This window comes from Panthera uncia (genome assembly GCF_023721935.1).
Source record: "Panthera uncia isolate 11264 chromosome C1 unlocalized genomic scaffold, Puncia_PCG_1.0 HiC_scaffold_4, whole genome shotgun sequence".
NCBI classification, from domain to species: Eukaryota; Metazoa; Chordata; class Mammalia; order Carnivora; family Felidae; genus Panthera; species Panthera uncia.
In genome coordinates, this window is record NW_026057585.1 from 78452922 (window position 1) to 78462958 (window position 10037).

Below are 10037 nucleotides of genomic sequence, written 5' to 3' on the forward strand. Positions count from 1 at the left end.
ACATTTAACCTAAGTGAGCAAAAGCAAGTAAGGAGCATATGATGAAGAATGAACTGTCTTTCAAGGTGATGATGGTGGTGGTGGGGGGGGGGGGGGTGGGTTTGTCCTGCTTCTCTTCTCTTGGGATCTGAGGCCTGCTGGTATAACAGGTGGGTGGAGGTGGAATTCCTGAACAGGTGGGGTGGGCGGAGCTGGGAAGATGTGGAGGGGGGTGGCCCGAGGAGAGAGCAAGTCGTCAGTGGCCCTCCTCAGTCCCTGAAGCGAGTGGCAATGCTGAAATGAGCCACTGTTGCTTTTAGGGAATAAATCTAATGAGTGTGTGAGTGTCTACCACTGAGGTAAGCATGAGATGTCTGGTTCTGCAAGGGTGTGCCGAGCTCAGCTTGGTTAGCCTGCTGGCGGGTGACAGACCAGTGCTGCCGCCCTGTGGTGGTCCTGAGCATGACCAAGCCTGGCAGCCCTTCCCTGGCAGCCCTTCCCTGGGCTTAACAAGGAGCGGCAAAGGCTCATGCCCCCAGGGGTCAGTCGGGGGAGGGGGGGGGGCTTAAGTGAGCGGGGCTTAAGTGAACAGGCCAGGCCAGGAATTACAGGGACCGGCCTGCCTAAAGGGGGCAGTGGCCATGCAGCATCTTCCAATTTGTGATGCCAAATTTTTCGTTTTTTTTTTTCCTTTTTTCTAAAAGATGCTAGAAATTTAGAATATTATGCATTTTTTTTTTTTTTTTTGAAACTTGATTTTTAAATGTTGACATTTGATTTTTTAAAAAGAATTCAAAGCCTGCTAACATACCCGTGGATTTTTTTTTTTTTTTTTTTTTAAAGACACATTTATTCAGCGTCATGATCAGACTATTACATTTAGCAATCAACAGCATGGGTGCAAAAATAAAATCTACATTAAAACCCTTTGTTGGAATGCTTTACACTTTCCACAGAACAGAAACTAAAATAACCTGTTATACAATTAGTCACAAATACAGTCCTCGAGTTTTTTGCCCATACACATGAGTATTGTCTAAAACATGTCTTCTTTGTAGCAGCTAGGCCCTGCCACCACTGTGCTTGGCTGAGTTCACAAATCTGTTGTAACCTGTAGCTTCCCTGTCACTTCTCTGGCTCTCCTCTCCTGCTAAGCTTTGTTTCCTGGCAGTAATTAAAACCTTCTGCCACTGCCATAGCTACTGCTGCTGCTGGAACCGCCATAGCCACCTTGGTTTTGTGGTTTGGCAAAGTATTGACCTCCACCACCATAGGGGCCAGAGCTTCTGCCTCCAAAATTTCCTCCTTTCATGGGTCCAAAATTTGAAGATTGATTGTTGTAATTGCCAAAATCATTATAGCTTCCACCACCTCCAAAGTTGCTTCCATCGTTACCAAATCCGTTATAGCCATCCCCACTGCCACCATATCCACCACCACCTCGACTGCCGCCAAAGCCACCTCGCCCACTGAAGTTTCCTCCACGGCCAAAGTTGTCATTCCCACCAAAACCACCTCCACGACCACTACCGAAGTTCCCAGAACCACTTCGACCTCTTTGGCTGGAAGAAGCACTAGCCATCTCTTGCTTAGATAAAGCTTTCCTTACTTCACAGTTGTGGCCGTTCACAGTATGGTATTTTTGAATGACAATCTTGTCTACAGAGTCATGGTCGTCAAAGGTCACAAAAGCAAAGCCTCTCTTTTTGCCACTGCCTCGGTCAGTCATGATTTCAATCACTTCAATTTTCCCATACTGTTCAAAATAATCTCTTAGATGATGTTCTTCGGTGTCTTCTTTAATGCCACCGACAAAAATCTTTTTCACAGTTAAGTGGGCACCAGGTCTTTGAGAATCTTCTCTCGAGACAGCCCTCTTTGGTTCCACAACTCTTCCATCCACCTTGTGTGGCCTTGCATTCATGGCTGCATCCACCTCTTCCACAGTGGCATAGGTGACAAACCCAAAGCCTCTGGAGCGCTTGGTGTTTGGATCTCTCATTACCACACAGTCCGTAAGCGTTCCCCATTGCTCAAAATGGCTCCTCAGACTCTCATCGGTTGTTTCAAAGCTCAAACCTCCAATGAAAAGCTTCCGCAGCTGTTCAGGCTCTTTGGGAGACTCTGACTTAGACATGACGGCGGTGGGAGGGGAGACTTTCACGATGCTTACTCGGCGGCGTCCACGGGCAGAAAGAAAAAAAGCCATACCCGTGGATTTAATTTCATCCAGTAGCTGCCAATTTGTGACTTCTCAAACTGTCCCTTTCCTTTCAGTGAAATCTGCGAGGTATACATTTTTTTTTTTTTAAAGCAGTATAACAACTTGTGGCAAATATTAGGGCCCAGGATTAGTTTCTCTTGAAACCAGTCTAATAGATATTAGACACTTAATATCTAATATCAGTCTAAGCAGAACTTTAGAGGATAGAAAACCTACAGAAACCTCACCAAAAAAGTTTTCCCACAAACTAAGACATTTTTGGATTTGCAGATATTTCAGAATAACCCTGTCACTGCTGATGTAGCTCCGCCCAGGGCCTGGCTGCCGAAGCCCTGTCTTTGGAAACCTACATTGCTCCCTTCCAGGAGTCTCATTTTATGCCCCCTCTAGGGCAGTTTCATTTCCTAGGGTTTGCCCTCACTGAATCTCTGCCGCCAGCAGGTCTATTAATATCCCCAGCTGGCTCTTTCTTTCCCACGGCTGGCCGGGATCTGCTGCCGCGGTGGAACTCTGACACAGTGCATGCCTTCTTGCCTCTGCTCAGGTGACATCGAGTAGCAGGGTTCCTGTGGTTGTGGGCAAAGGCAGGCCAAGGTGGCTGGAATGAACCAGGGCACTGGTTTCTTCCATGCTTGCTGATTCACCTTGGAGGCACATGTCCCTCTTCTGGACTGGCCCAATTGTCACGACTCACTGAAACACATTATTAGTAAGGAGAGGTGCTTGGTGCTTGCTAAAGGTGCTTGGCCCCTTCTCGGGTGTTTTCTCGGTCCAGTGATGGTGGTGGCTTTAGAGCAGGGTTATCCTGTCTGAGCTTGGCAGGAATCACTTCTGTCACCTCAGAGGCCCAGTGTCTGGTGCTTTTCCACTCCCTCTAGAGCCTTTCCTGTGCCTGTTGCTGTGTTAGCACAAGTCAGCTGGGCAGCTGCCAGGATAAGCCTGCCAGGGAGCCCTTTGACTCTCGTCGGCTTCCCAGGGTCCCAGGCTGGTGGGACTGTTGGCCGAGTGAAACACGATGGGATTAGCCTCCCTGAAGCTGCCTGGGAGCCGGGCAGCAAACATGGAAAAGCTGTCTTGCCTCCCTTTTCCACTTTGGTGTGGACGTCTCTGCACTTGTAGAGTGGTGAGCCAGGGCAGCGTGGCAGAGTAAAAATAAAGTGCATTCTCGAGTCCAACAGTTGAGTTATGAATACTGCCTCCGCAACTAGCTGAATGACCTTGGGCAAGTCACTTAGCCTTTCTGAACCTCACTGTCCTCATCTGTAAAATGGGGATAAGAATACCTATATTTGCTGGGTGGCAGCAGGCTAAGGGAACATGTAAAGTTTTTAGCAGGGTCTATGACAACCAGTAGGTAGGTGCTCAATAATGTTAGCTGCTTTCATTTTACTGCAGGAAAAGCCTCCATTTCCTGCAATAGTTGCATGTGTCCTTGTGATCCTGGTGAAGTGGGGATCTGGAGGCAGGACCAGCCTTGGCTGGGAGAGTGATAACAGGACCCTGACAGGCCTGGTGGCTGAGGACTTCTTAGGAATATTTTACAGAAGGGACTGCCTTGGATAAGAACCAAGCTGGCCAGACCTGTGTCACTAAGTAGCAGTTCTGTTGGTGCCGTCTGCAGGGTCAGAGATGGGAAGTGGGGAGCAAGGGGTTGCAGAATCCCCAGGAGTCCTGTATCAGGAGCACAGGTAGAGGAAAGAGCCTTGGACTTGGGGACAAGGAAACTGGGTGACATGGGACATGACCTTTCACTTCCCCTGGCCTTGGCTTCTCCACCTGCAAACTGGGGACGTGCGTGTGTTCCCTGCTGATGGTGTAAAGAGAAGGAGAAACCAATCCCGAGGACGCTTTGAAAACCGCGAGTGCTAGGTGATAGTCCAGTGAAGCCTTACTTCTAGCGCACTGGATGGCAGCCAGTCTGAATAATGAAATGGAAATAAATGCTCTTCTATTCCTTTTCTGTACACAGTCTCCCAGAGTATTTGCTAAAGAGCAGTCTTTGGGATACCAGCTTTAAGAATGGAGAAGAGTAATTAGTCTGGATTTCCCTCCAGTATCGAATGATGGGTTTGCAGATAGCTCCGTAATCTAGTTGTGTGACTAGGAAAGTCACTTCACTTCTCCAAACATCATCTGTAAACTGGGGATGCTTCTGCCTCCCTCACAGAGTTGGGAAGATTGAGGGAATCCACCCCAGGTTTGGTGTGGAGCCCTCCCCCTCTGTCCTGTTTCTCCCTTGTTGTCTGACTCCCTCCCCCACCCCCCCTCTTGTGGGCTCCATTGAGCCAACCTGCAGTTACCCTCCTCTGTATCGCATCATCTTGCCTAAACTGTCAGTCTCTTCCTGGAAATTCTTCCTATTTCTGCCAGCATTTTCTTTCTGAAAGACATTTCTGATGAGGTCACTGCTTAAAGACCGCCATGGCTCCTCTCACCAGAGCCCCTGGCATGCCTCACTCCTTCTTTCACCAGCTTGCTCCAGCCTCCCTCCCATCATCCCTGGGACAGAGGCCAGCCTTTGCCGCTTCCTGAGCACACGATGCTTGTTCCAATCCTGATACCTCTATGTCCATCGTGTGTCCCTCCTCCTTGGCTACTTGGTGAACTCCTGTGACGCTGCAAGATATAGTACGGGCTCAAAGGCACTTTCCTAAGCGGAGGCTGTCCTTCCCTCCCTGCTTGTCCAGCCCTGTGGTCATTGTCCTGTGGCATTTGTTACAAGGCACTGTAATGGGTGTGTGTCTTCCCCCGTTAGACTGTGAGTTCCTTGAGGGCAGGCACCACGTCTTATCCACCTCTGCCCCTCGCAGGGGTCCTGGCACAGAGTCATTTTCAATAAATGTTGAGTGAATTAAGAGGCCCCCTGAGTGTTGATTCTGGGGTGGAGCGGACAACTGGGGCTGGGTGCGGAGACCAGCTTCTATGGAAGCTGAGGGGGCAAGACCACCGGGCGTGTGCTTTGAGACGCCTGGCCGCCTTGAGCTAATGGCGGCACTGTGTTGCTACTGCTTTGTCTTCCCCGAGGCTGGTCATGAGTGAAACCAAAAGAAGCCACTGGCTTCATTTTCCCAGGGGAAGTGGGGCTTGGGCAGAGGGCTGGCTTTCCCCACTGGGTGGGACCTGGACCAGCATAGCCCATGATGAATTTGACCCTGATGACTCTGTAGTGGGGAACAATGTCCTCAGGAAAGCATTCAGGAAACCCTTCGTGTAGTAGTGATCAAAGCCCTGCAGCAGCTCAGCAGGGTGGATGGGAACGCTCCAAGGAACCGGCAAGGCCCTGGGATGGAGCCCAGGGAATCCCTTAATGCCCTTACCAGGTGGGGCTCTCCCTCAGCCTCAGCAGAACCCTGGGCCAACCCTGGGGGACACGGAAATCCTAGGGAGGCCTGGGAGTGCCGGGGGGTCTGAGGGAGCCCCTGCTTTGGGAGTGTCTCCGTTTTGTCTCCATTCATCCCTTAGGCCGGGGAGGGCAGGTGGGCTGCTAGGTGAGGCAGGCTTCCGTTTCCTCATTTCACCTAAAAGCTGAGGTAAACCTTGTATTCACAAGAAGCCCTCTTTGTTTGTCCCTCATCCCCAGTGAGTTCAACCAGAAGGGAGAAGAGCACTGGTTCCTGTTAGGCTGACAGGGGATCTGAGGCCCCGAGCGGGAAATGGCTCACCCCAGATAACCAGCAGAGCTGGGTTTGTAGCCACCCGGTGCCCCCTCCCCTTCCCAGTTTACATGTTGTCATCAGACCAAAGCAAGGTCAGCTGGCCTGCAGACGGGTAGACCCGATGAGGGAAGCACCCTTTGAGTGCAGGCTGGCCATAGGGCACAGCTGGGGCCCTCTGTGGGCAGCTCACGTGACATACCTCGGATGGAGGCCGCAGCCTGCTTTTCCTGCCCCTTCCCACTTTCGTTTTCCCAGTGCACGGACCACAGACAAACCTTTAGGGGTAGCTCTGCCTCTCTGACGCTCTCCAGGCTGTTTTCCCCACGCGCAGGAGGGTAGGAGGTCACAGACTTTCCCACAGATGGAGCCCTGTGTGTTTATAATTTGGTCAATTGATGACAAGGTTTGTTTATCTACTGTTGTCCCTAAAGCCCTGTCCTTGGCTGGCTGTCACTTCCCTGACATATGCTGGGGCCTCGAAGGGCTCCGATCCCAGCCCTCCCCGCTTCCCCTCCAAGAAACTCAGCTCTGGAGTTAGGCTGCTTGGGTTCAAAACCCAACATAGCCACTTAGAACTCTGAGGCCTCGTCCAAGCTTCCCAGCTTCTCTGTTTCAATTCCACGTGTCAGGTGGGCTAATACAGGACTTATCTCAGGGGGTCATTGTGAAGATTAAGAGAAAACATGCAAGGCATTTGGAACTGAGACTCACTGATAGCCCTCAGGAAAGGTGGTTATTTTGATTCATAGCAGTTTTTTTGTGTTCCACGCATGTACTCTTGCAACAAGGCCCTGTTCTCTGGGCTTTAAGAGGAGGTTCCTGAGTGTAGAGGGGAAATGGGCCTACAGTAATGCCATGACAGGAGGCTGGGGAGTGGTGAGGGCATTCTGATCCTCAGCTCTGAGGCCCTTTGGCTTTGCCATTTGGTGCTTTTCTGCCCCAACCCCTGCTTCACTGCCTCCCCCACCCCCCAGCCTCTTCTGCATTGCTTTGGCATCTCGCAGCATCCCCCGGTTCCAGCTGGGTCCCCGACACCCACACAGCCCTGCCTTGGTTAGCCCACTCATTGGCCTGTAGGCAGGTGGAGGTTTCTGGAGGAGGCTGTAGAAGCTGGGCATCTGAGGGGAAGGGCCAAGCTGAAGGGGTCCTTCCTCGGTTATCGTGGCTCTCGGAGCACCAACCCAGCTGACAGTGTGTGAGGAGGAAGTCCCCCCAGACCCCTCATCAAGAGGAGGGTCTTAATTTGCTAGGGTGGCTGCAACAAAATACCACAGTCCAGGTGGCTTGAACGCAGGCATTACTTTTCTCACAGTTCTGGAGGCTAAAAGTCTGAGATCAGGTGCCTGCAGTGTTGCTTCCCTCTGAGGTCTCTCTCCTTGACTTGGAGATAGCTGCCTTCTTGCTCTACCCATGGTGGTCCCCCTGTGCACTTGCGTGACACCGCGTCCCGGGTGTCTTTTGTATCCAAATCTGTTCTTGTAAAGACAACAGATTGGATTAGGGCCCACTCTTAATGGCCTCTTCTAATTTAATCACCTCATTAAAGGCCTTATGTCCAAACACAGTCACATTCTGAGGTACTGGGGGTCAGGACTTCAACATGAATTTTGAGGGGACACAATTTTGAGGGTAAGGCAGCGGTAGGGAAAAGGCTGCCTCTGCCTCAGGGGAGAGACTTGGGTGTGGGGTACCCAGCCCCCTGAGGCAGGGGCCTGCTGGCCTCTGGCGCTGGCCTGGTTCTGGGGTGAAGCTGGTGCTGGCTCTCCCTCGCCTCCCCAAGAGACCGTAGGGTAGCAACTAAATGCCTGAGGCCGGAAGACACTGAGCTGATTATCCCTGTGGTCTCTGGGGTGAAGGAACAGTCAGCGGGCCCCAGGCATGGGTCCTGTCCTTCCCCTGCCTTATCAGAGCCTAGACGCCCTTCCGCCTCGAGGCAGCCTTTACAGGCCTGGCCATGGCCCCAGGCTCTCCCAGTGGGGGCTGACTTTGAGGGGAGAACTCAGCTGCCCTTGTGTTAGCTGAGCTGTGCAACTCACAGTAAGTATCCTTTCAGGTAGGGAGCGGTAGAAAGGCACCGAGAATTATGATTTTTTCCAGAAGATTTACCTGCCTGCTTGGGTTGGTTCATGCTGATATTCCAGTATAGACATTTTCCCTTGAGCTCATGTGTGTTTTGATAAAAGCAGAGGAGGGTGGGAAAGTGACTCAGATGTTTGCTGGGATTCGGAATTGGCCACAGATAACCAGCCAGCACCTTGCTTTGGCCCGGAGCCCACCTCTGTGTCACTTTCATGCAGCCCTGTTCAGCAGATTAGAGAACATTTCAGGGGCCTCTGATGGTGCCCTGCCCTTCCCGAACCCTCGGTGTGTCCCTCTGGGGTCTGCAGCCCCGGGGCTCATGTGGCCCCTGGTTCCCTCAGGGTCCGGAGCCAACATACAGGCAGGGGTGATGGATGCTTTAGGACAGGCTGCCAGCCACCTCCTGCCCAGCCAGCTCAAGTCCTGGGATTGCGATGTTCCGGCCTCTTGGAAGAGAGCTGGAGGACAGCCGCCCCGGTTCTCTGGTGGCCCTCATTAGTCTCGGCACCTGAGGCAGACAAATCCCAGCCAAGAACAGGGACATAAGCTTGCTTGCTGAGCTCCTGCAGGCTAAGTGTTGGGTGGGTGCTTCACGAAATCTCACTTAATCCTCCCAAGATGCCTGCAAGACAGGGATTGTCTCCATGTTAAGGAGGTGGAATCTGAGACTCAGCCACTAAGCCACCCTCTTAAGTCACAGGTGGAGAAGGTGGTGCCACTTAAGCCCAGGTCTGCTGGCTTCGGAGTTCTTTTCTACCCCAGGGAAGCTGGCGGTCCCTGCTGATTTCACTGTGCCCATGGTCTTTCTTCCCCTGGGACAGGGAGGGTGGAGGGTGGGAAAACTGGTGAGTGCTTCCTCCCTTTCCATCTCCAGAGACCTCTTTGTTCTCCCCATTCCTGGACACTGTGGGCCTGGGGCTCCTCACTGGCTGAGCTGGAGCTCTCAGGTCTCCAGTGGCTAGCTGGGAATGAATAGGGTAGTCACCCCTTGACCTGTCTGGCTTCCCACACCACTCCCCCTCCCCCAGGCAGCCACAATGGCCTGAGGCTGATTCAGTGCCTCCTTTATCGAAAGTGGAGAACAATGCTCAGAGGCAGGCTGCTGGCGGCAGGGTGGGTACAGCCCCCTGCCCTCTGAGGGTTGCTTCTCCAGTGCCAGGAAGTTGAGGGAGGACTGTCCATGTCTGGGGTCTGGGGTAGAAGGCCTAAGGGGGCACGTGAAAGGAGGGGGTAAATGGTACCCTTCCCTTACTCCCAGACCTGAACGTGTCTCCCAGTACAAAGCAAGGCTAGGGGTGGTATGACTCCGCCTCCCATTAGCTGGGTGACCCTCTGCCAATGACCTCATTTCTTTGTGTCCTTGCCTTGAACATGAGGCTTTACCAGCAATGTCACCAGGTAACAGAGAGGAAAGCTCTCAGTCTAGTGCCTGACTCCATAGAAAATGCTCAGTTGCATTTGTTCCTAGCTGCCCCCTGTCTTGCTCTCTCTGATCAGCCTCTCTTGGGAGGCAGGGTTCATGGGGGAGGCACTGCCTGGGAAAAGACTTTTCTTGAGTCTAGCTGGAGCCTGGAGGGAAAGGAGGCCTCCCTGCTCTCTTGTTGTGCTGTGCTTTTCATGACCCAGAGGAAGCTGAAGGAATCCTGAGCATCCATTCTGGTAGGATAGATGGTTGAAGGGGTGACTGAAGAGGCCTTCATAAGCCTAGAACCGTGCTTGGTGTGTCCCAGAGGTATGCAAGGAGACACGGGAAAGCCTTTCCCAGCAGAAGGCCTGAGATCCTGGAACTGGGGGCTAGGGGACTGTTACTGAGGAAGGCCACACAGTCTTTAAAAATAGGTCATTTTGTTCTGATTGGGCTTGGGTGGGGTTTGGCAAGGAGGTGGAGAAACAGGGCAGAGGCCAGCAGGGAATTCACCCTTGAATCAGAAATGAGGTGAGATGGGTGGCTTTCTTGGCAGAGAGAGTTGAATCCTGCCTGGGCCAGGGGGTGGACAGGGAAGCCCCACCACTGCCCCTGCCCCCAGCTTTGCCGAGCTGTATTTTCAGAGACAGCACAGGAAGTGGGCTTTCACAATGTCAGGATACAGGAAGCTATC

General features: G+C 52.4%; 1 protein-coding gene across 1 annotated transcript; it reads right to left on the reverse strand.

Moving 5' to 3' along the window:
* Window positions 1-903: 903 nt before the first annotated feature.
* Window positions 904-2177, reverse strand: LOC125913557 (heterogeneous nuclear ribonucleoprotein A1-like). Its single transcript, XM_049618743.1, has one exon. It carries the CDS (start codon window positions 2114-2116, stop codon window positions 1154-1156), a length of 963 nt encoding a protein of 320 aa, XP_049474700.1. The 5' UTR covers window positions 2117-2177; the 3' UTR covers window positions 904-1153.
* Between the last annotated feature and the right edge of the window lie 7860 nt (window positions 2178-10037).

What these genes read in the sequence shown, in the direction of transcription:
- LOC125913557 (XM_049618743.1), bottom strand. Translation starts at nt 2,116, where the DNA reads ATGTCTAAGTCAGAGTCTCCCAAAGAGCCTGAACAGCTGCGGAAGCTT.